General features: G+C 40.5%; 1 protein-coding gene across 2 annotated transcripts in view; it reads left to right on the forward strand.

The window, feature by feature from the left end:
- SLC7A11 (solute carrier family 7 member 11) overlaps nucleotides 1–22,969 on the forward strand; it is a 66,619-nt gene that overhangs the window by 42,832 nt on the left and 818 nt on the right. For both annotated transcript variants that reach the window (XM_066186635.1, XM_066186634.1), the window contains 5 exons: nucleotides 11,877–12,000; nucleotides 13,146–13,249; nucleotides 13,721–13,817; nucleotides 16,700–16,849; nucleotides 18,548–18,725. In XM_066186635.1, the coding sequence (XP_066042732.1) occupies nucleotides 11,877–12,000; nucleotides 13,146–13,249; nucleotides 13,721–13,817; nucleotides 16,700–16,849; nucleotides 18,548–18,725 (653 nt within the window). The remainder of the gene's footprint in view (nucleotides 1–11,876; nucleotides 12,001–13,145; nucleotides 13,250–13,720; nucleotides 13,818–16,699; nucleotides 16,850–18,547; nucleotides 18,726–22,969) is intronic.

Raw genomic sequence — 22,969 nt, forward strand, 5'->3', positions numbered from 1 at the left:
TACCACACACAAGAAAAGGAATATGTTTGACTGAGTTCAGCCAGCACAATAACTTATTCTGACACAGTCTTTTTGTATGAGACATTAAATGGGGTTCTCTTACCTGATTGTTTACCTTTAATAGGTAGTGAGATTGCTGGCTTATATTTAAGATATATAATAGTCATATCAAAATGAGATAATTTGGCTTTGTGCACCTCTCTGTAGATGAGTACATCCTTTCTTGTGTTTCTTGACAGCAGAATTTCCATCAGAGGAACATTGATCTTAGCTAGTGAATGCTAAGATTCTTATTCCTTTGCACATCCCTTCACTGCATGGTGGCTGTTTTATGGGAGTTCTTAGGGGTGTGCAGATGCTTTGGGAGCAGGTTCTGGTCACTTACAGTGTAGTTTACATGTTGATATTTGGCTGTGAATATCTTGGAATTTTAAACACTTAGAAACGGTGATTATTTATGGAACAACTATTGTTAACTAAGTGACCATTAGGGTTTTCAGTCATTTAAGTTATAGTACAGCCTCTATCCATGAAATATAAACTAAGAGGATTTAAGTAAGATTATTAATGCTCCAGGGGTGCTGTGAAGTGAATAATCTGCATTTCACAAGTTGTGGTGCTGTGGTTTATTATGTCAATCCTCATTCACTTGTAACACTTGCTGTCGAACAAGTGCTGTTATTTGCATCTTCACCTTGTTATTGTATTTTGTTTATTGTGAAAAAGTGGACTATATAATAACAGCATTTAGTTTTTTGAAGTATGATGAAATGGAAGATCCCTTACAAGAATAGTTTTGATATCATCATTTCAAAAGATCTAACAGCAATTTAGAGACCTCCTCCATAGAGAATGAATAATGAATAGGACCACTCTGATATGACAAGAGGTTTAACTACTATGTGGGGATATTTTAAAGGAAAGAAAATTTACATTCATCCAACACTGTAAAGGAATGACAGGCACTTCTAATTTATGGTATCTGTTTATTACAGGAAAAAACAGTTGCTAAGCAAAACCAGATAAAAGTAAAGATTTATCCACTAGGAACGCAGAAGACTGTGAAGTTCATTTTTCCTTGGGCAAAGCTCTTATTAGAGAATAAGCTGCTTTTGAGTCTAAGGAAGAAATATTTCAATGGATGTGAAAATAAGCAGAAATGTTTTAGGATTCTTGCTTGGTGATTGTGAAAGCCACGAGGAGAGGCTTTTTCTTAGTTGCAGGCTATCCCAGGCATGAGTAGATCCAAGCTGTAGGCCACCTCAGCTTGGTGTAAAGTGTTGACAGAGTCACGATGCTGTACTAGAATGACCCTGGAGCTCAGTGAATTACATATTTTCTCTGCTTTTAAGGACATAATTTTGCCCACAGAGGCTCAAATCCTGCCATTTGTTTTGTGCTTATTTTGGTCACTGAAAAAATGTCTTGCAAGCACTACTGCTAAACTAACACATAAATTTGTCCTGTTCCCCAGAGCTGGTGTTTTTAAATGGGGGCCTGCAAGAAAAATGAAGACAGAATTTTTAGCAGGATCTGTTTCAATCTATAGGAAAAGGGGTAATGATTTTAAACCAAAGGAGAATAGGTTTAGATTACATACATGGAAGAAGGAGTTTACAATGAGGATTGTAAAGCAGAGGAATGGGTTGCCCAGGGCAGTGGCAGATGCCCCATCCCTGGAAACATTCGAGGCCAGGGTGGGGTTCTGAGCAGTCTGATCTAGTGGAAGGTGTCCTTGCTCCTCGCAGGGAAGTAGGACTAGATGATATTCAATGGTCCCTGGTCCCTTTCAACCCAGACCTTTTTATGATTCTGTGATTATCTAGGTTCACTTTCAAATGCAGATGCCAGGGAGGCTGATGCTGGAAAGGGAGCCATGGAGTTCCAGGATGTAGGGATTTTTGATGGCACCAGCACAAGGTCCTTTTAAGTTGATGCTATGCCTCAGGATAAGAGATGGCGTGGTAAATTCTGTATAAACCCTCATTATCACTTTTATTTTAAGATTTAACATGGAGGAGTAGGGCATTTTTGACAGAGGGTACGCTGAACAATGTGCAATGCAACGATGAGTCAGCCTTAAAATCCTGAGTCTCATTGATTATACTGTACAAGATAATTGAAATAGGCTAATAAGTCTGGCTATTTCATGTCACTGTCAACTGCAGGGAACTTGATTTGCAGCAGAGTTTCAGGATTGACTCTCTAAGGTTATGTTTAAGGTTACGTTTAAGATTTCTCAGTTTGAACACAGAAAAAGTAAACCTCAGCCTTACCGGTCATTTTGAAAATTGTGCATATTTTCCTTCATGATATCACTTCATCAGAAAAGAGAAGGATAAGCTTTTCTCCTATGCCTGTGATTGTAGTTTCAGCATTATGAAGGCTTAGTGAGAGAGGATTTCAGCTTACTATTTCCTTACTCAAAGCACAGAAGGTAATAAAATAGAAAAAGTTGATACTCCCATTTGAACTCCATTCAAGTGCTTCCAGTCACTGTGTTCTGCAAAGGCATATTTAAGCTCATATTTGGAGTTTTATGGATTTCTATTCTGTTCTATGTCAGAACTCCTACAGAGTTATTTCAGTTTGCTTTATGGGCTCTCCCTTACCTGCTGGTCTGCTGGGCTGTCCTTAGCAAGACCATAATTTCCCTGCTTTCTGCAGAGAAAACAATTTATCTGCCAGATAGCCACCTTCATGGCAGTGCAGCATTGTTAAGACATCTCCTTTTAATTTCATTTACACCTTTTTGTGTCTTTATAAATGCTAATGCTTTAAGGCACCTGCAGTAACCATTTTTCTCATTTTGAATTCCTTCAGAAGAAGAACCTGTCTTGGTAGATGATATTTCGGTTTCCATGGTGCTCCTTATTACAAATAGCTGCTTTTTTCATCACCAAACGGTGCAACTTTCATTCATGTTGAAATATCAATGGTAACATACAGCAGCAAATTGCTCTTTTATGATCCTTGGCATTGTGGAAACTCTCTTGCTCAAAGTTAAATGTCAAGGAATTTAGCAAGTATGAAAAATCTGGCTCCTTTTACGCACTTACACACAGATAGACGTGTGCTCTTCCCTCTGTGCTCTGTGCACCCAAGCATTTACCTTCCTTTATTATTTACTGTAAGGAGTCATTAATATGCTGCCAGTGATGCCTCCCAAAAAGTCCAGCTTTTAGAGGGATTGAGGGAGTAGCATTCCTTCCTGTACCTTCCACTGGATCTGAGTGAGGTGTTTTGTATTCAGGCTACTTGTTGCCGGGCTGTGAGCTTGAGTAGCTCATTTTGGGAATGATAGCAGCCTTGCCAGCCTTGCAATTACTCCGAGTGTTGCACTGTCATTTGCCCTGGCCCAAAACAGAAACATACATGGTCGGTGTGGACAAGAGAGATACACACAGGTCAAGGCAGAGCTCTGCTTCCACCCCAGCCCTGCTCCCTGTGGGCACTGAGGTACTTGCAGGAGTGTGGGGAGAGTGCTGTGACAGGCAGCAGAGTTTTCAGTGGGATTCCTTTCACAACCACTGTGCTCTCTTTCCCTGGCCATGATATTGTCATGCAGTAGATGATGGCTTAGGTTTCTAAGCTACGTGGACTGATGGGCACATTTCCCAGATCAGGTTCCCTTGTTTATAATTCTAAATATCCCTCACTCCCCCACTGCCAACTGCTGCCAGTGGTCCATCTTTCCTAGAGAAAAGTGATCCTGTCTGGAGAAAGTAAAAACTGTTCATAAAACAGGTGCTCAGAGAATTAATAATTTCAAATTCTCAGGACAGCCTGATGGAATAAATTAAACTACTTTTAATACACAATTACTTCATTTCCTCGCTTTTACATTCATATAAGTCTGGCAATGAGGTATGTGTTGGCATGGAGCAGTTAAGAGGAAGATAGACCCACTGTCATGTGCTAAATAAAGCAACTTGGAGGAAGTGCTTTGGATTGTGACTGTGCCCCTTTCCCCTTCATTTCCATACAGGAGCTGGGAGCAGGCAGATGTTTTGTTTTTATGGCCCTGTGTCAGGTTCATTGTTATGGCTTCCTTGCCTCCAAGCAAGCACTGTGATTTACTGGTGCTTCTCACCATAATCTACACTACTGGTAGTACTGGGAGCACTTTTCACAAATAGACCTCAGGAGAAAATAAAATGCTGGAGCTTTTTGAGAGAGCAGAGGTGCTGCTTTCATCTCCTCATTGGGAGAGAGCTGGGCAATAAAGGTAAAATCTGAGGGTTCGCCCTTCTGGTGGAAAAGGTCACAAACTTCATTGAGGACATTAAGGTTTCCTACAAATGAAATAAAAGGAGGGTGATGTTAAATGATGATGTAAGATAGAAACATAGAAGTCATTCATCAAACTCAGGAGTGACAATATATTTGTATTTGAATCCTCTGAATTTAGACTATGTAGCTGTTTATTGCTTTATTGGCAAGCTTTTATGAGAATTTATTATTATTATTTATTTTAATTACAGGTTGAACCTAAACCTCACTTTTGTTGCAATACAATAGATAAATAACCATTGTCTTCTGGGCATCTTCACTACCATTTCAGGTTCTGAAATGCAAAATGCAGATCCTTTGCTAGAGATCCTGCATTTTCCAGGCACCTGTCTGGTCTCTGGTTAAGCCTCCCAGACTCTAACAAAAAGGACAGTTGAGTTCCTGGAGTAGGCCTAATTCCCAGCAGATATGACAATAGCAATAGGAAAGAAAAGTAAGCTCCTTGGGACTTTCAGGTTCTCAGGAGGGATGTAGCTTGGGGTCAAGTTACAGTGCAAAATAAAAGCCACGTTTGGTTATTCACGTGTATTTTGGAAACAGTTGTAAACTTTGTACAACAGGTTTGCAACTGAGGTAGCATGAAGAAGTTGGACACTGGCACTTGACATACTTATAGAAATAGAGTTGACTGAGAAATCACAGGGGGTGATCAATATTTTGTTTCAAGTCTGTGTTCCATTTCTTTTAAAGAGATTTTAAAAATTAGCCCCCATAGTAGCTCTGTGTGCTGCCTCTTGTGCTCAATTTCTGGCTCCTAACAGTGCTCGCATGCCAGCTATACAAGAAATGGCTAAGCAGAGACAGAGAGACTAATACTTAGTGCTGTAATCTCAAAAATCCTTTGTGTATTTAGCTGTCATCATCGATAGAATGATGTTGGCAACTGTGTTGGTATAGTTTTCTTTGGGAATGCCAGAAGTGCTATCCACTCCATGCAAAATCATTCAGGATCCTGCCTGACCATGAGGAGTGTCTCTGGCTGGTAGTCCAAGTTTCAGATCAATCCATTCTGGTCTTCCAAGAAACATGTTTCCTAAAAGGTATTGACTTGACAGGGTGGTGCTTGGGCCGTGACGTAAATGAGCACTCTGGTCAGATCTGGCTTGGCAACCTGAGTTTGTACACAAAGACATCATTGCCAGCTTTACATCTCCATTAAAATTAAGCAAATCCCCTTGTGGGTATAACAACTATTCTGTTTCTTAAGGGCTGTGGACAGATTTGCTTCCTGAGACTTGAGTTAGGAGGGTTTGCCTGAAAGGAGATGTTTTATGGAAGAGTGTTACCTTGTGCAGTTAATACCTTGGTCTTAAGACAAGGCAGTATTTATGCTAAATAGTTTTTTAGGGAAAACCTGTTGGAAAAAGTGCTGAAAACATCTGAGAAGTTAAGAAAATTTCCTGCCTTTTGCAGCACACTGATAACACAGGATGACCCTTTAAAGTCAGTTGGTCATGGAAGACCCTATTTACACTCTGTAAGCAATTATAATCTGAACCAGTGAAGTCAAACACTGAGAAGTAAATAAGTAATTAGCACAGAAGAAGCTCTTTTCTTGTGTTGCTAGGTGGTAGAAGGCAGGAAGGCTTTTAAATGCAGACTGTAGCCTGATTCTTCACTCTTTTATCCCAGCGTCATGCTGCTGTGTCTCTGAGGTAAGTGATATGGAACCAAAGCATGGGAATGAAGAGGGGGGAGGCCCTTAAAACTCACTTCAGCTGTAGCCTCCATGGAGCTTGTGGTGGTGTAAATGAGAGTGCAGCTTAATGACTGGCCCTTCCTTTCTTTCATTCCTCCTCTCAAAATCAAAAAAAAAAAAGTCACAGGATGATGAAGGGCAGTTATGTAATTGAATATTGTCTAAGCTGCAAGCCCACAGACTACAAGTTCCTCTGATCTGGAACATAAGGATGGAGCCTACTGGGAGGCAGCGAAGGGAAGAGATGATTTGCTGATGGAAATCTTCACTTCAATAAACAAAATAATAATAGCTTGTCACTGAAGTCAGCCGTTGCTGAGACACTGGTTAGCATGTAAAAATATGTGGATTTGAGAGGTGCTGTGATGATTTCCATCCCTTTTGTCTCTCTATTGCTGGCTTTTATTCGGCCTTGGGAGGTGATCTCCTTTGAAGTTTTACATCTGGCTTTTCTCCTAGCAGATGGATGAGATTGTAGTTTCTTCACCTGTTGACATGGTGAGGACTATTTGATCCCTTCAGTGTAACAACGTGTTGTCTTATAGGCTGATTTGTACACTAGAAACATGTCAGGGATATGTGAGTTTATATCAAAATGTACTGCTTGCTGTCCAGGATTTGGGATTGCCACAGCTCATGGAATGACTGCCTGAGAATGGTGAGAGTCATAGTTTGGGCTCTGGAGCACAGCGCTTACCAAGCAAGCCTGTATGTCTTCTAGTCTTGCACTGAAGCCCTGGGAATTTTAAATTTCTCTTGCCACTTTCTGTATTTGGTTACTTTTTTCCAGTGCTGGTTTACTTGGACAAATTTGCTCTTATGATAAATTTCCTCTTTTTCTGCCAACCTTTGGTGCTATGGGCAGTTCAGTGGATGATTAGATTTTTTTAAGAGTGCCAAAATCTGGGGAGAGTTCATTTGGAAAATTGCTTAGCAGGTTGCAAATGGTGAATAAATTATTGCACAAGGGAACTTTTGAAACTCCTCTGGTGGTAAATTTTCAGCTAAGGAAATATAGAATGAACAGCATCATGCTCATGAACTAAGTAAATACTAGCCCATAAATCATGTGAGGGAATTAGGATTTCTCTCTTCATTCTAAATTTATATGTAAAATTATCTTCCACAATTTCCTTTCTACAGTAAAGATGTAATTTCATGTAACTTTAACAGTAATTGAGTGTTATATTTCGACCTTTTAATTTATGTTTCCTGGCTGAGCCCTGCTAGGGCAGCTTTGTCCAGGACAGTTGACTATGATGAGCATTCATAAAACCTGGCTTTGATATGGACGCAAGGGAAAGGTTTTGGTACGACCTCTAAGTGACAAAGAACGTGGCATCAGGGTGCTTCACTGTTGTGAACTCAGCTGGCTTGGAGAGGTGTCTTTGACTGTGTGGTTGTCATTTCATAGAAAGAACAGCCCTTAGTGGACACAGCTCTTAGTCCTCACTGTTTGCTGTCATAGAAGTTGCCATTAACCTGGGATATGTTCTGTACATTTCTAGGAATGTTCCACAGCTGATTTACTGGCATGGTTTTTCTCATCCTCAGGTTCTTGCTCTGGCTTTCTTTCTCTTTCTTCCTTTTATCTTTTTTTTTTTTTTTTTTTTCCTCTTTTCCCCTTCCCTCGCTTGCTCTGCTTTCAGCTTTTTCTTGCAAAAATATTTGTAGGAGTGGAGATGTGCTAGAGCTGATTATCAGAAGATCTATGATTCTGCAACACTGAAGGTTAAATGCAAAATCCAGTGGTTTTCCTGATTAACTGAACCATATGCCCTATCTCTGGTGCCTTTTACAGGCTCTAAAGGAAAGAAATTTTCTTCCTAGCAATATGCAGCATTGCTTGGCAACCATTTCAGCCCTGTACAGCACAGGATGGGCTAGCTGTATTCCCAACCCTGAACTTCTCTGGGATGGTAGGCTCCTTGGTGACTCTTTTTCTGGGAATCACAAGGTAAATGTGCTCTTTGTTCAAGTGTGATCCTTCATTACAGTTGCTCTGTATATAGGGCAGAAGGGGAAGATTTAGCTTTGAATAGCAGCTAGGGATGGGTAAGTCTTAAAAGGTACAGAGCTTCAATTCAGTTTTAGTCAACATTCAGCTACCCAGAAGCTGTCCTAATTGTCTCTCACCCATTTTTTAAAAGACTTTTTAATTATAGGGTCAATATTTTTCTCATTCAGATTTCCTTAGATTCCTTTTGATACTGGTTTTCTTCAAAGTTTTGTGAGAAGACATGAGTATTGCAAAAAGACTTTCCTGGCAGCAGCTTCCCCTTCTAACCAAGGAGCAGCCTGCTTGAATATCACCTTGGCACTAATGCTCAAGACATTTCCAAATAATTGTATAAGTTTGGGGCTAATATCAAGGCTAGGTTGGATGGGGCCCTGAGCAACCTGGTTCAATGAAATTTGTCCTTGCCCACACCAGGAAGACTGTAATTAGAGGATGTTTAAGATATGTTCCACCCCAAACCATTTTAAGATTCTATGATGAATCTGTGAGCAACACCTCAAGGTCTACCCAGGCAAACAGCCGGTTTGAGAAGCGCTGTTCTTCCTTTTGAAATCTTCCAAAATATCACTCTGAAATGATGTGCAAAAATAAAAGCACTGCCCTATAGTAACCAGTAGCCACTTTAGTGCAAGTTGAAGTCCTGGGCTTGCTTTAAGTCAATGAGGTATTGCAGTCTCCTTTATTTGAGCACTCACAGTGCCATGGTTTTTAAGCCATTGACTGTTCTGAGGTCTTTATTGGTAGGATGAGATTTGTGTTTTGCTTCTAAGAATTTTTTTTTTCCAAAGAAATCTCCTACTGATGTGGTCAAGTTTCCCACCAGAAATTTTAGCTTTGATGAATCAAAATCTTTAAAAAAATAAAAGTGGAAAATATGTTTTATTGAATTTTCTCTCTCTAGTCCAAAAGTCTCAGCTAGCTGTGAGGCAGCTGTGAATTTGTTTTACATGAGAAACATGGCTTATCACTGTGTTGTGTGTGATGCATAGAATGCAGAAGTGAAAAGGTGGAAACTACATTAATAGAGGCAATTTAATGGAGAATAGGACCTAGGTATGATTTTTCTTATTTAGAGACAAGATTTGGAAGTCTGGAGAATATCTAAAATATTCCAAGAAAATTGGTACAGTGATCCTCTAGGGAAAGGAGGAAGTCTTTATTGCTAATGGCATTACAGCTTTTATTCCAGCCTGGAGGCTGTAGCTCACACCAGAGAGTCTGATAAGGCATCCTATTGCAAATTGGGAACTGTCTCTTAAATTGGATGGATAGAAAAGACACAATTAAAGCTCTCACTCCGTGGTTTTGCATATGGTTCCTACCTGTCTGCCTGTGTTTTTGGGTGATCTGAGGACCAAGTGCAAATCTGAGCAGAGGTGTCAGTGAGAAACGAAACACACTGTATTGCTAACCCCTGAAATCTTGAAACTGGCCTTTTATTTCTGTCTAAATCTGTCACTAGCAGCAGTGGATAATAAGCAGCACTTGGAAGGGTTGTGCAGGCACACAACAGCCCTCTGAAAGCTCACTCCTGCCAGGTGACAAAAGGCAGTGCAGCCTGAGCACTTGTTTCCTTCAAGAGCGGGGACCTGGGAGCTCAGAAGTCACAGCATCCTTTGTGCTGCTCCAGGCGCTGGGTTATGATTTGCAAGCTTTTTAATGAATAGTGCTTCCTGACTAGTTCTGGCTTGTTTAGGGGTTTTATTCTTCTGAGTGTGTTTTTTTGTTGCTGTTACTATCCAAGGGCGTTAGCACTCTTCAGCATAACAAAGCAGGACTTGCAGTGCTCAGATAATGGTCACGTTTGAAAGCATGATTCTTCACCCCCAACCCTCCCCGCCCCAGTTTTGAATTGTCATTTTGTTTTATCAGAAATTAAACTGGGAATTAAATTAGATGTGTTTAGTAAGAGTTAGAACAAACGAAGATAATCTGTTAAGTTTGGCAATATGCTTTCAGTCATTTAAATGGTACTTGTGGAAAAAGCCCAAATTTGCTATATTTGGCTGAAACCCCTCTTTTTAAGGTTGGAGTCAGGGCTGATTTTTCCAAGAGCTTGGTGGCTGAAGCATTCATCTGCGATGCAGAAAATATAGATAAAATACCTGCTCTGAGAGGCTTTAAATCCATGTATTCCTACCTTGAATCAGATGCTAAGAGGATTGAATTCAATTTACACCCAGGTCAGGTAAGAAGCTTAACCCAACTGATTGCAGTACATCTGGCAACTGACCTACAAACTCCATTTTGGCATATATTATCAACACACAGAGCTGCAGTATTTCTTGTGTCCATAACAATGGGTTTTCCAGCAATACAGCACCTGTATTTTGGGCTCTTTTCTCTAGTCCTTGCTGTCATCTCCTCCATCAACAAACCAAGTTGACTGGCTTCCCTTTTTCTGGTTTCTTCACCTGAGATGTGTGCATGAGGTAGCTGTGGCTACTTAATACAGTATCATGATGTCTTACCCAGATTGGTGTTACATTACTGGAATGATCCTCTTACCCAGCTGTGTGCCTGGGTTAATGGGAGCATTTGACACCGTGGTTTCTCAGGTGGGCAAGACGTGCAACAGTGATACTGTCCTGCTTTGCTTATTTATAAATACATTTATTTATTCAGTCTCAGGTTAGAGCTTGTTTTCAGCTCCACACAGCCATACAGATGTGAAGGACCTATTTAAGAAATAAGGACTGATAGTGAAGAAGATCCTTAAATTCTGACCTGGATGTGTTTCTTTGAGAAAAGTATCAGAAAAGAATGGATCTTTGTGTTGGTTTTCAAAATGCCTTTTCCTTTGAGGTGATTACAATAGTCCTTTAGAAATGTGCTTGTGATCTCTTCTGGAATACCAGAATTCCTAGCTCGGTCTTTCCTTTCTTCCAGCTGCTGGGGTGACTTTCTTTAAAAATGGCAACCTTTCCATACCTCCAAAAGCAGCCTTAATATAGGCAGCTGGAGGGAACCAGCCACGAGAGAGGAGTTCTCAGCTCTCCTCAGAGGCACTGTACATACTGCCACTCTCAGCCTTGGAACTAAAGGATTAGTTTCAGATCCAAGTTTCTTCTTGGTGTGATGTAGATATCAATAATATTAGGTGGAAAGAAACTAGAGTAACACTTGAGGCATCTGGGTTTTTCTTCTGACTCAAACGCTTGCAGTGTGGCTTTGGACAAATTCATTGTGCCTCTGTTCCTCCTTTTAAAAACAGAAATGATTCTGCTTTTCTGACTAGAAGGACGTACTATATAAAAGTTTGGCATCATTATTTATTTGTTTGATATTGTTCTGTCTTTTCGTTAGGATGGCAGTGGGGGTTGTGCTTTTCAATACCGTTTGTGCTGTGCTAAATTTACAAATTTGTGCTATTTTCATTTCGGTGTCATATTCTGCTCTCATGTTCCGCTGAACAGTGGGAGAGATCACTGGGATGTGATAAGGTGTGTAAAGGAAGAAATACACCCAGGAGGAAAGGGCAGAATTCTTCATGCCGGACATTTTAGTATCCAGGGGACAATGTCAAACACCTCCAGGTGTTTGGGTTCAGCTTGCAGGTCAATCTGAGCAGGCAACTTAAGTGGGAAGTGGGGGACCAATGGGAAGCATGGGGGCCACAAGCCCTTTGGTGTCTCCAAAAGACTCCTCCCTCAAATGGTTTCTCACCTCTTCATTATAAACATACTTCCATTGTCTAGAGGGCTTTGTGTATTCTTTTTTTTTACTGGTAGATTCTAATGATGATTTTTTGGGATCACCAAATGTGCATTCACCATCATTAGTGGCTTCTTCTCATGTTATTTGTTTCATGTTCAGGGATTAGCAACCAGATTGCAAAATAATGAGCTGCCTTGTGTATTTCAGAAACATACCCCTCGCAATATGCATTTCAATGATTATCGTCACAGTTGGCTATGTGTTAACAAACGTGGCTTATTTCACTACAATCAGTGCTGGGGAATTGCTGCTTTCAAAAGCTGTAGCAGTGGTAAGTTACAGAAGAAAAATACAAAGAAATATTCCTGCTGCAGTTATGTTTGTTGATATTATTCTTATTTTCAGGGGGGAAAAAGATTGGGTGGCCACATCCGGTCAGGTTTTAGTATGGCAGCACTTAGCATCCCAGTGAAATTTGATTTTTGACTGGGGTTGCACTTCAGGCCATCAGTAGCATTTATAATGTAACACTGGTCTGTATTTATTTACCTACCTCTTATAACAAAGTCAATAGGACTTAAATTTCATAGCCAAGTACATGCTTGAAAAATTCAGTGCTAAATTGTGAGCTCAGCTCCTGGGAAGCAGGATATTTATGGAAGAGTGAGCTCTGAACTATGTTGTGTAGCAGTATACTGTAGCTTTGTCTCTGCACAAAGTGTGTCCTGAGTACTTGGGAAGGGGATTGCTGTGAACACTGGAGCTCATTTGGGAAGGAGTTGCAAGGCAACATGGCTAGGAAATACTGCTTTGATTGTTCTCGCTGAATTGTGGTGATGACACTCATTTTTACGTTTATGGTATCTGAGTCACAATGAGGAAATGAATAATTCCATTTCTTTTCCAGTAGTGATACTGCCCGTGGCTATTTCAACTGATGTGAGTTTTGAAAAATGACCCAATTCTGTAGCTAATGGGAGGCCTCGAAAGAAAACATTTTATAAACATGACAAAAACTATGCATGTTGCCTGTGGTTGCCCCAAACTCGAATTAAGGCTCTGACCTAAAACACTAAAGCATGAATGGATGTACTATACCACTGGCTAGTACCAGCTGAGTGCAATGAAGGCTGTAGAAAAAAGATACGAGGTGTGCGGACCAGGCCTTGATCCTTTCAGACTTGGTTTTCTTCTTTGGAGCCATAATGGTCTAAACTGATATGAGTTAGGGCCTGATTCCACCTCCTCATCGTTGCTTCAACTGGAGATCTTCCATATGCCCTCAGGGGTAAAGGGTAGGGCAGCTTAGCTGCAGTAGCTGTGCTCCCACAAAAAAGGCAACAAATGCCCAGCACAATTTCCAGTGAGGGATGCAGAGGAGGGGTGTAACTCACGCCATGGTAATTTGTTAACAGAGGACAATTATCTTCCCATTTTACAAAAAATCATTGTGTGTTTCTCTCTCTTTTCTAACAGACCTTTGCTGAACGACTAATGGGAGACTTTTCTTTAGCTGTGCCAGTGTTTGTTGCTCTCTCCTGCTTTGGATCTATGAATGGAGGTGTTTTTGCTGTCTCCAGGTGAGCACTGCTGGTGTCCCTGGGGGTGAGGCCTTGCAGGACATACTGAAAGCATGGAAGCAAGGGGAAGGGAGAGAAGGGTTCATTCCTTTAGCAGGATGTGATAAATGACTACACTGTTTACCAGGTGTAGGGCATTTTCTCACTTTGTTTAGGGTACTATTTTTAAAATCCTTTGAATGGTTTGGAAATGAATCTCTCTGAGGATAGCCCTTAATCAATGGCTGCTTTTTTTTCATGTAAAGGAGGAAAATTGGAGGGAAAATATTAACTATTTCCGAACACCAATCAAGGGACACCTTCAGAGATGGTTTTGATTTCTGCGTGCGGGTTTCTCCTGCCAGTGCTTTCATTTAGTACACCTGAAACAAGACTAAGAAGTGCTGCCCTGCTCTGTGACTTTCACGAGCCACTTTGAGTACTCACAGTAATGAGCACATTTAAAGTCTGTCCACATTTATTTCCCACCAGGATGTTCTTCGTTGCATCCCGTGAGGGTCACCTTCCAGAAATTCTCTCCATGATTCATGTCCGCAAGCACACTCCTCTGCCAGCTGTCATTGTTTTGGTAAATCATACAAACAAATGTTCCTGCACTAGACTTCATATTACAGGCTTGCTCTGGAGGATTCAAACAGAATTTGGGCACTGTTTGAATCTCATTTATTAATGTGAACATGGGCTTTGGGCAGGGTGGAGGACAGGAGAAAGAGGAATGATATTTGGGAGTTGTTCTTATTCTATCATCTCCCCCTTGCTTTCTTGCCTATCACTGCAATCTAATTCATATCTTAGTGCTCTGAATTTCTAAGGACCTGCTAGTGATGAGCTAGTTTCCTTTCAGAGAAACAAGTTCCGGTTAAACAAACAGAAAAGGGATTATGTTAACTGGAAGTTGAACTAAACACCAGCATCCAGGAGTACCCTAAAGGCTCAATACACTACCTTATAGTAACAAATGCAAACATTTTTGCACTAAGATAATGTAGGGGGAACCCTCAGCTGTCCAGCATAGTGGTGGTCAAAAAATGAGAAAACATTTGCTTGTGAAATAGTCTGTGAATTTTCTAAGGAAAACCACTGGTGCTTTACTAGAAATCCTATTACTGACTTCTAAAAAAAGCAGCAAAGGTAAATGTTGGCCATGTGTTAGCTTTGCAGACTAATTTGTATGGTAAAATGTTAGGGATAAATGTCAAAATACCAACTTCAAAGTTCAGTTTTCATAGTGCCAGAAAGATTTGCACTGAACTTGCAGTCCTCATAATCATGGGTGTTCAGCCCGTCTTTTGGGATCCAGTGTATCTGTATAGGCCTCTGCCATATTTAGGGGCTTACAGCCAAAACAAAAGATGCATCTAGGAGTCTATGCTAGTAAGAGAAAATGCTTGTGGAATTTGAATTGGTTTTTGTTATTGATGCCTATGCCTATTGATGCTGAATTACTGATTTTCTATGTGTACATATAACCATAGGCTTTGAAATTTTGAAAATTAGGCAGTGTGATTATGGTGAAAAGTTTTAATGAAATCAGTTTTCCATAAACATTTAGTTTGCATTTTATTTCTTCAGGTCTAGTCATACCTTGTGGGTATATTGCATTGACTGTTTTTTGTGGAATGAAATGCACAAAATGTATTAATATATTATTTTTTTCCTGACAAACATTTTCTGCTATTGCATATGGTCCTGTTACACCAGTGCATTGATTTCCTTTGAAAAATTCAGATTCTCATATGAAGATGGCTTTCCTTCAAAGACTGCAATTTTTTAGCACACCTTATTGCAAATAGAGCAGTGGCAGGATATATTCTACATCAATAGTAATTTTAGCATTTCCCTATTTTATTTCTCCTTCCAAGTTCTGCACACTGTAAGAAAGGAAAGAGCTCTTGAGGATAAACTGAAAAAATGAGCATGTGTCTGAGGCTTGTTAAGTTAAAAAACAAACCAAACCAATACTTTTTTTTGAAATTAAGAAATCCAGAGTTCAGTCTGCCTTTCAATCTGCATCTCAATTTGCAAGTTGAGCTACCTGGACCAGAAGTATTCCTCACCAATGTGAGGAATTTGATAGATGTATGTAGTAACTCATGGAAATCATGCAATCTGTTATTGTTATCCTGTTTTCTTGCATGTTTCTTGATAGCTCTCCTTCGCTTGCACTATTGTATATATCTTGCATTATAGCTATAACTGAGGTTTTAAACTTGTAGAGGCTGAGTCTGTGGAGAAGAATCCTTGCCCGATATAATTCAGTTTCCCTTGACATTTACATAGGGGTTTGCTCAATATCTGTGTGTAAGGAACCAAGTACTCCATAAGTCGTTAGAGATTGGAGGCCAGAGACCCACATTTGAAATATTGATCCTTCTGATTCAGATCCATGTGGTCTGCACTGCTTTGAAAAAAAGGAGAGAGAGGCTGTGAATCTAGATAAATAATACAAGTTATTTTTCTCTGTTGAAAAATTTACCCAGTATTATGCTGCATCTGCAGTTGATTTCACCTATTGCCTTGTTATAAACCTAAAGGCTCACACTTCCAGGATCTCCCCTCTTGCTGAAGAGTGAGGGATATGGTGAATTTGACTTACTCCTTCATGCCCAAATGCAAGGACATTTTTTGTCCAGATACTACTTTGAAATAGATCCATGGAACCTTCACTAACCATCTAACTCTCTATTCCATACATAAATACTCTATTTTAGACATGATCTTCTGCCTGCCTCACAGAAGCCTTGTATCTCAGACTAGCTTTTTTAGGAAGAACTGTATTTATTCTGGTGTCCCCTTTTCTTCTTGCTCTTCAGTAGCTGTCTGAGTGACAGCTAAATTCTTCCTTCTGCTTATAAATATTTGCATTTACGATGTGCAATAAGTCTACACACTGCAAGTCTGAAAGGCAAACCCAAGCTGCTGGCAACCCAGTGTGCCCAGCTGGCATCTCATGGTGTGGAACTGCCTCTTGTCATGTCCTCTTTGAAGCCTGGAGGACTAAGACTATTTCCTTCCACAAAGCACCAGGAAATCTCTGCTTTCATGCCATCAGTTGTGACCAAAATTGAACTGTTCTTATTGTTTGCATCAGCAATGAATAAGTAAACCTGCAGTGGGCTCACATCCCATGAGAATGCTGCCCAGGATGCTCCAGCACTGTGGTGGTGCTGTGTGCCTGTGTATGTTTGTCTGGGTCACAGGGGACAGATTTGTAACAACTGTGTGTGGCCACCCAGGACAGATATTTATTGATCCAAAGTGGTGTCAGGGGACAGCTAGACATTGATCACACTCCTGATTGCATGACAAAGGCAAGCCTGAAGTCTTTGGCACTCAGGTGTGTGCATAAGGCTGTGCTGCTTGTCCCTGTGGGAAAATTTGACATCACTGCTGTAAAGTAATAGAGATCGATCTACTAAACCCCTCTTATGCTCTGAATTTCTTTTGCAGCATCCTCTCACAATGATAATGTTATTCAACGGGGATCTCTACAGCCTCTTGAATTTCCTCAGCTTTGCCAGGTGGCTTTTTATTGGACTGGTAGTTGCTGGGTTGATTTATCTCAGATATAAACGTCCTGATATGCCTCGTCCTTTCAAGGTAACATCTGCTCTCTACTCTTTTACATGAATCCTCCCTCTTCTCCGTCCTGTAGTCAGACAGCAAGGGAGCATTTTCTGATTGAACAAGCTAACCTCTTTTTCAGGAAAAGCAGAGTTAAGAGAAAACAGTGCTTTGCAGTGAAGATTGACAGTTTTCCTGCAAGGTCTCCAGTGATACCCCAGCTGTGTGAAATGATTCTTGCTTCTTCCCTGTGCTTGGGGGGCAGAGACTGGAAGACGCTGTGCTGAGATGGAGGCATTTCCTCAGTTTTGCCTGTCTGTCGTGTTCAGGCTGTGTGATTTGAGCTGTGTGAAAATACCTTGAGCCCTCTGCAGTCACAGACTGCGAATATTGGGGTTACATGTGCCAACCTGATTTTCAGCCAGTCCTCCATTTAATGTCTTCTTTGATAAAGGCCTGGATAATTTTACCAACAAAAAGTCAAGTCAAGCATAAGAATTTATGAGAGAGAGCATTTATGTCATTGCATATCCAATATCAAACATGCCGATTTGCTGTGCAAATAAGTGGTTAGTGTAATTATTGTAATATTTGGCACTTGCAGTGGATTTGCAGACAGAGTTATTGTGAACCGAGGAAGAAAATGCTAAGAGTCCAGCCCCTTGAATAGTAGCTGTTCTGGCCTTGGTTCTGCTATTCTTCTTGCTTGTTTTAAGTAACATCATACAAAGTAAGTTGTCCCATTGTGTATCCAGAAAGATAGTATCCATAATCAAAAAATAGAGAAATATATCCCTATTTTGAGGCTGCCAAGAAGACTGTTTTGTGAAGAACTAAGAATCGGTATTGTGGCATTCTTGTAGGTGTATTGGTAAATAAGGAGGTGAACAGTACAACCTATTTTGCTTTGATTAAAAAAAATGCTTTGACAGTGCACAAAAGAGGAACAGTGATGCTTTGAGGCATAAAAGGAAGTGAAAAATCTCCAAGGAATTCTCCATTCCTCAGTTCTCCATTACACTCAATGTCTCATAAGCCATGCCTGTAGGCATTTCCTTCAGAGAGTTGCTAAGAGAGTGATTGTATTGGTGTTCTTGAAAATTGAGGAAATAAATTTAATACGGTTACTTTGTATGCTTTCAACAGTGACACTGGCAAGGCTATCACTCATACAGTCAGAAAGTGCTTTTTCAATGGCTATCAGGGGCATAACGCTATCAAATATCTTTATCACTAGTCAAATTACTGTTTAATTTGCTCTCTTCCTGCTAGATTTTGATTTTTACCTTAGGAAGAAAATCAATATGTTCTTAATAGTTTGAGAAGGTGACTTGAGCTCCTGGTTGTGTTTTAAAATGTTTTCTAATGGGTAATTATCAAAACGGAAATCTTTACTGTGGTTAGAGCTGCTTACTTATATGCTGGGGGATTAGAGGATGGGGTTTTACAATGTAACTTATTTACAGTCCTTACATTTTAAAGGATGTAAAATACTGGAGTGTTTTAGAGTGTAATTAAGAGACTTCTGTGGTACTCACTGCATAGCAGTCGGCAGGGCCAGGCTTCTGCAGTCACTGACATTTTTTGTGCCTGTTCTAGATACCTTTATTTCTCCAGAACTGTCCTGTACTGCAGGGTCTTATCCAATTTACATTTCATGCCAAGTTAAATGCCTTGGTCATTACTTTATGTTGACCTTATTACTGAATGGCTCTTTGTGTGGTTATTTTTCAGGTTCCTCTATTTATTCCAGCGTTGTTTTCCTTCACTTGCCTCTTCATGGTTGCGCTGTCACTTTACTCTGACCCAGTGAACACAGGAATTGGATTTGCAATAACCCTGACTGGCATTCCTGCCTACTACCTCTTTATTGTGTGGGACAATAAGCCAAAGTGGTTCAGAAAGCTTCTAGGTAAGTCCTGGTGTGGGACTTCTCTCCTTCAGGAGTTTCTCAGAACTCTCCCTATGCCATGAAATCCTTTGGATTGATGCTTTCAGCTGCTATGAGCTGGGGGTGACAACACAAGTGGCTTTTGGGCACATGCTCTAGCATTGCTCTGCTAGTGGCAATCAATGTCCCCTAACTAATGAGGTACATTCACAGCAAGGCTGTTCTTCAGCCAATGATTGACTTTAAGCAACTGGTGCTTCTTCCCCTCCCTCCCCTACAAACACCTAAATCCTTTTAAATCACCATTATTTTCTCCTGACCCTGTCTCTGTGCTAATAAGTACAGTACTGCACTCCTTGGAGAATCTGTTTGGAATCTTGAGCAAAACAGCTGTGATGACAGGATTGAGCTTGGTGCTCCCCTTCTGAGCCCATCTGTCTGTGGACCACTGAGGAGTGTTTGGAATGGCACTGGAAGTGTCTGGAAGTTTCAGGCAGGCTGGGCGTGGGGATGCTGTCCTCAGCAGTGGCTGTTGACAGGGGGATAGCAACACATACCATGGCAGACGTGCCTCTATGGAAATTATTTCTGTGCTTCATGAAGAATGACCACTGTGTGACTTGGCTAGTAGTATTTCATGCCTGAAATACACTGAGAATCCTCTCTGTGCCATTTCTGAAAGGTTTTGAAAGGATTTGTGGAAATTCTGATGTGTTAGAGAGGGATTATTTGGAATATTTCAATTAGAAGTCAGTATCATTTATTGCAACTCTTTTTTTTTTTTTTTTTTTTTTTTTTTTTTTTTTTTTTTTTGGTTACTCAGGATGATAGGCTTCCAAAATAAAGGGAATTTTCAAAACATGAAATAAGACTATTGCCAAAATATTTCAGGAATTATGGATAATTTATTAAACAAAGCAAAAAGCAAATTTTTTTTACTGCAAAACTAAAACTCAACCTATGAAACCTTTAATTAAAAATAGTTGATTTCTATAGATGGTGAAAAAAGTGCATATTGTCTTCCGTGCTTCAGTCTAAGTTGACAATTTAAAATGGGCTGCTCACAAGAAAAGAATAGTGCTTTTATATGTAATTACAGTATTACCAGTTGCCCGTTTTTTCTCAGTATAAATGTGTTAGAGAGTTATAACCTATCTGCTGTAGAATATGTGAATATCCCTCTCAGTGCATGCTGGGAAGTCCACAGGAAATAGGGCAGAAAGTATTTACAGAAAAAGCTGTTAGTTTAGGGTAGCAAATTCTTAATTTTATAGCCAAAAAGTTATAAATTACTTGCAGCATCCTGGGAATGGGTAGAAATCTTCAGCACAAAATAAAGCACTTGTACGCAGAAGAACATTCTATTAAGTACTTGCAGTTTAGTCTGTTTATAATTTCTCAGTCTTGACATTTAGGATCTAGGAATTTTTTCCCTTATCAAATCCAGGAGCTTTTTGGCATTTCCTGTCATGTTTCAGAGGTTCTGGAATACAGCTACTTGAATCTTTGGCCACGGGATGCCAGTGTTGAACTACATTACTTGGGCAAGAGAAAGAATATTCTCTTTAAGGTAGACTGGATAGATGTGAAGATTTTACTGCCAGCTGTGACAATGAAGGTGAATAATTCCTAGCTTTTGCGATAACAGAAAATTCTCCTAGGAAGAAGTCTTTGTGCCTGTGTCATATCTATGGATGGGCATGGTGTACTGGCTCAGAGGGGAAGGCAGCAGAAACCAGTCAGTGAGGGAAACAGCTTGTTTGCTTTGCAATTATTATCCCCAAAATAACAACAGTAATGACAGAAAACTGGTGCTGACAGTTTTGAGATGAAGCAGAGTGGAGATTTACTTGTGAAATAAACAGATTTTTCTTTTCCCTAAGAAGAGGCAATAAACCTTCTGTGTGGAGTCATTAAACTGATATTATTTGGGGAGACGCATTGTATAGCCTAAGAACATTTACAAAAGGTATTGGATGAGGATAAATTAACTTAAACACCTCTGTGAGATATAGAAAAGAAATTGGGCAGCTGCAAGCTTGATATTCTAACCTTGAAACAATATGTCTTACACAGGCTTGAAGGTGTAATTCCAGACACAAGGTAAAGGACAGTATTAAAAAAATGGGATTGTCATTTAAGAGGTAGATTTTTGCCAGAGTAACTGGGTAAATTTCTATGAGAAGGTAGATTATTTTTTTTTGAAAAAGGAGCATTTTGATGAATCCGATCTACTCAGACTTAATGAAAGCATTTCATGTGCTACCAGAGAGGAAGTGGGAGCCTGCCAGTCTGAACACACTGCTGTGTTACCAATACTATTCCCAAGTTGCTTCATGTGCCCAGATCAGTGCATGGACAGCTGGTGTGAAGTTTTGAAAAGCCACCTTCTTGAGATATTGACTACTTCAGCTGCCCAGCTGTGCTTTTGGCTGTTTGGAGAGATGCCTGTTGCTCATAGAACCCATAAGGTGCAAATACCCATGGGTACAGACCAGCCCCACATAAAGGCAGAGGGAATATCCTGAATAGGCTTTGTAAGAATCAGAGGAAAGGGATATTGAGCAGCCAGAATGAGTAGTGGGATGAAGGAGCCAGCCTGAAGACGCATGTATTTCTGAAAGGAGTTTCAGGCTGATTACACTAGCAGAGCCCTCGAATGGATTATCCAAGGAATCCTTTCCCAGGCCTGGGAGTCTTTGTTCTGTACTTATGGAATTTACATTGCCCATTCTCCTTACAAAATTGCTGCATTGAGCAAAGGGTAACTTTACAGCTTGTAGGGTTTTATACAGTCTGGGAGGGTATATTGCAGTGAGAGTAACATTTTGTTCTTTCCTCTTCCAAAGGAATTTTGCCATAGCACTAGATGTTCTGGGACAAATAATTTTCATCTAGTACAGGCTTCATTTGACCTCTACATTCTTGTTTTTGTAAAACTAATCTGAAAATGAAAAAAGTTGAGCCTAGCAAATCCTAAGCAGCAGATAAGTGTGTAAAAAGATGCATCACCAGCCTGAGAATACTTCTATCTGCACTTCCTCAGTTGAAACCCCAAACTTATACTCACACTTAAAACATCTTTATTTCTTTACAGCGGATTGAATTGTGAGGAGGTAAAGAGTTGAATCCTACTTTTTTCATAGCTGAGCCCCTGCTGGAAATGAGATCTCTTTATATAACGAAATATCTCTTCTGGGGTATTTAGCAATACAGAGGATGGATTGACTCAGAGGATGACACTTGCTCACTTAGGACAAAGTATTATCTGCTAAGTTTCCTTCCCTTTGTTGAGTTTGTGATGGGATCCACAGGAGATTATCTCAGCATTTTGTTATTACAGATTGTATGTCCAGTCATACATATGCGATAAAATTCCTGCTTTCTTTCCTCACCTAAACTTTGTGTGGTGCTTGTGTGGGTTTTTTTTTTTTATAAAGGCTGTCCCCTGGGACCCATTTGCAGTGAAATCTCCTCTCAGAAAGGGAAAATTAGGATTTAAAGTGGGCTGGGGAAGTTATCTGCATTGTCATGGTATGTTAAATTGTCTTGTGACAAATGTGAAACTGGTCCTGGAACTTTAGGTGCTGCTTCAAGCAGACAACATAGAGGTACTGACTGGAAACAGATTGGAACATTTTCATAGGGGAAAGTGCTCCTTATACTGAGTTATTCTGAGTACATTGCAACCAAAAAATGCAAAGAATGCCAGCTCCCCCAGCTCTGGTATTGCATCATCCAAGGAGAGAGAAAACTGCTGCGTGGAAATGGAGGACGGGGGCAAGGTCTTGCTGCTGGTGGGTCTGTCCACTTAAGTGAGCAAAAGCACAGCCAGATCTAGAGATGCCCAGGATTTCCCTCTGTTTCCATGCCCCTTTTCCAAGACCCGTCATGTCACAGCTCAGTTTCATAAAATTCTCTTTCCCTTTGCTTGTCCTCAAAGCTTGAAGGGCTGGGATGGCAGGGGCAAAGCCCTGCTGTTTCCCTGCTGCTGGCTTTCCTCCTGTCCTTTGTCCCTGCTACGCTCAGCCCAGCTCTGATGTCCCCACTGTGGGTAGGGAAGGCAGATGGGGAGGAAAATGCAGTGCCTGGAGACTCTCAGCCTCTCTGCCCCTATCAGATTATAGTCTAAGGGCAACCTGGCTTTGCGCTGAGCCGATGACATCCAGAGAAAAGAGGAAAGGATGGTAGAATCTGCCTTAGACAGGAGGTCAGAGGAGTGGTTTCAGTTCATATCTTCTGTGAGTTGCACTGTTTTACCCTCC

Source organism: Chamaea fasciata, unplaced genomic scaffold (genome assembly GCF_029207755.1).
Source record: "Chamaea fasciata isolate MVZ Bird 193981 ecotype frontalis unplaced genomic scaffold, bChaFas1.0.hap1 SCAF_6, whole genome shotgun sequence".
NCBI lineage: Eukaryota > Metazoa > Chordata > Aves > Passeriformes > Sylviidae > Chamaea > Chamaea fasciata.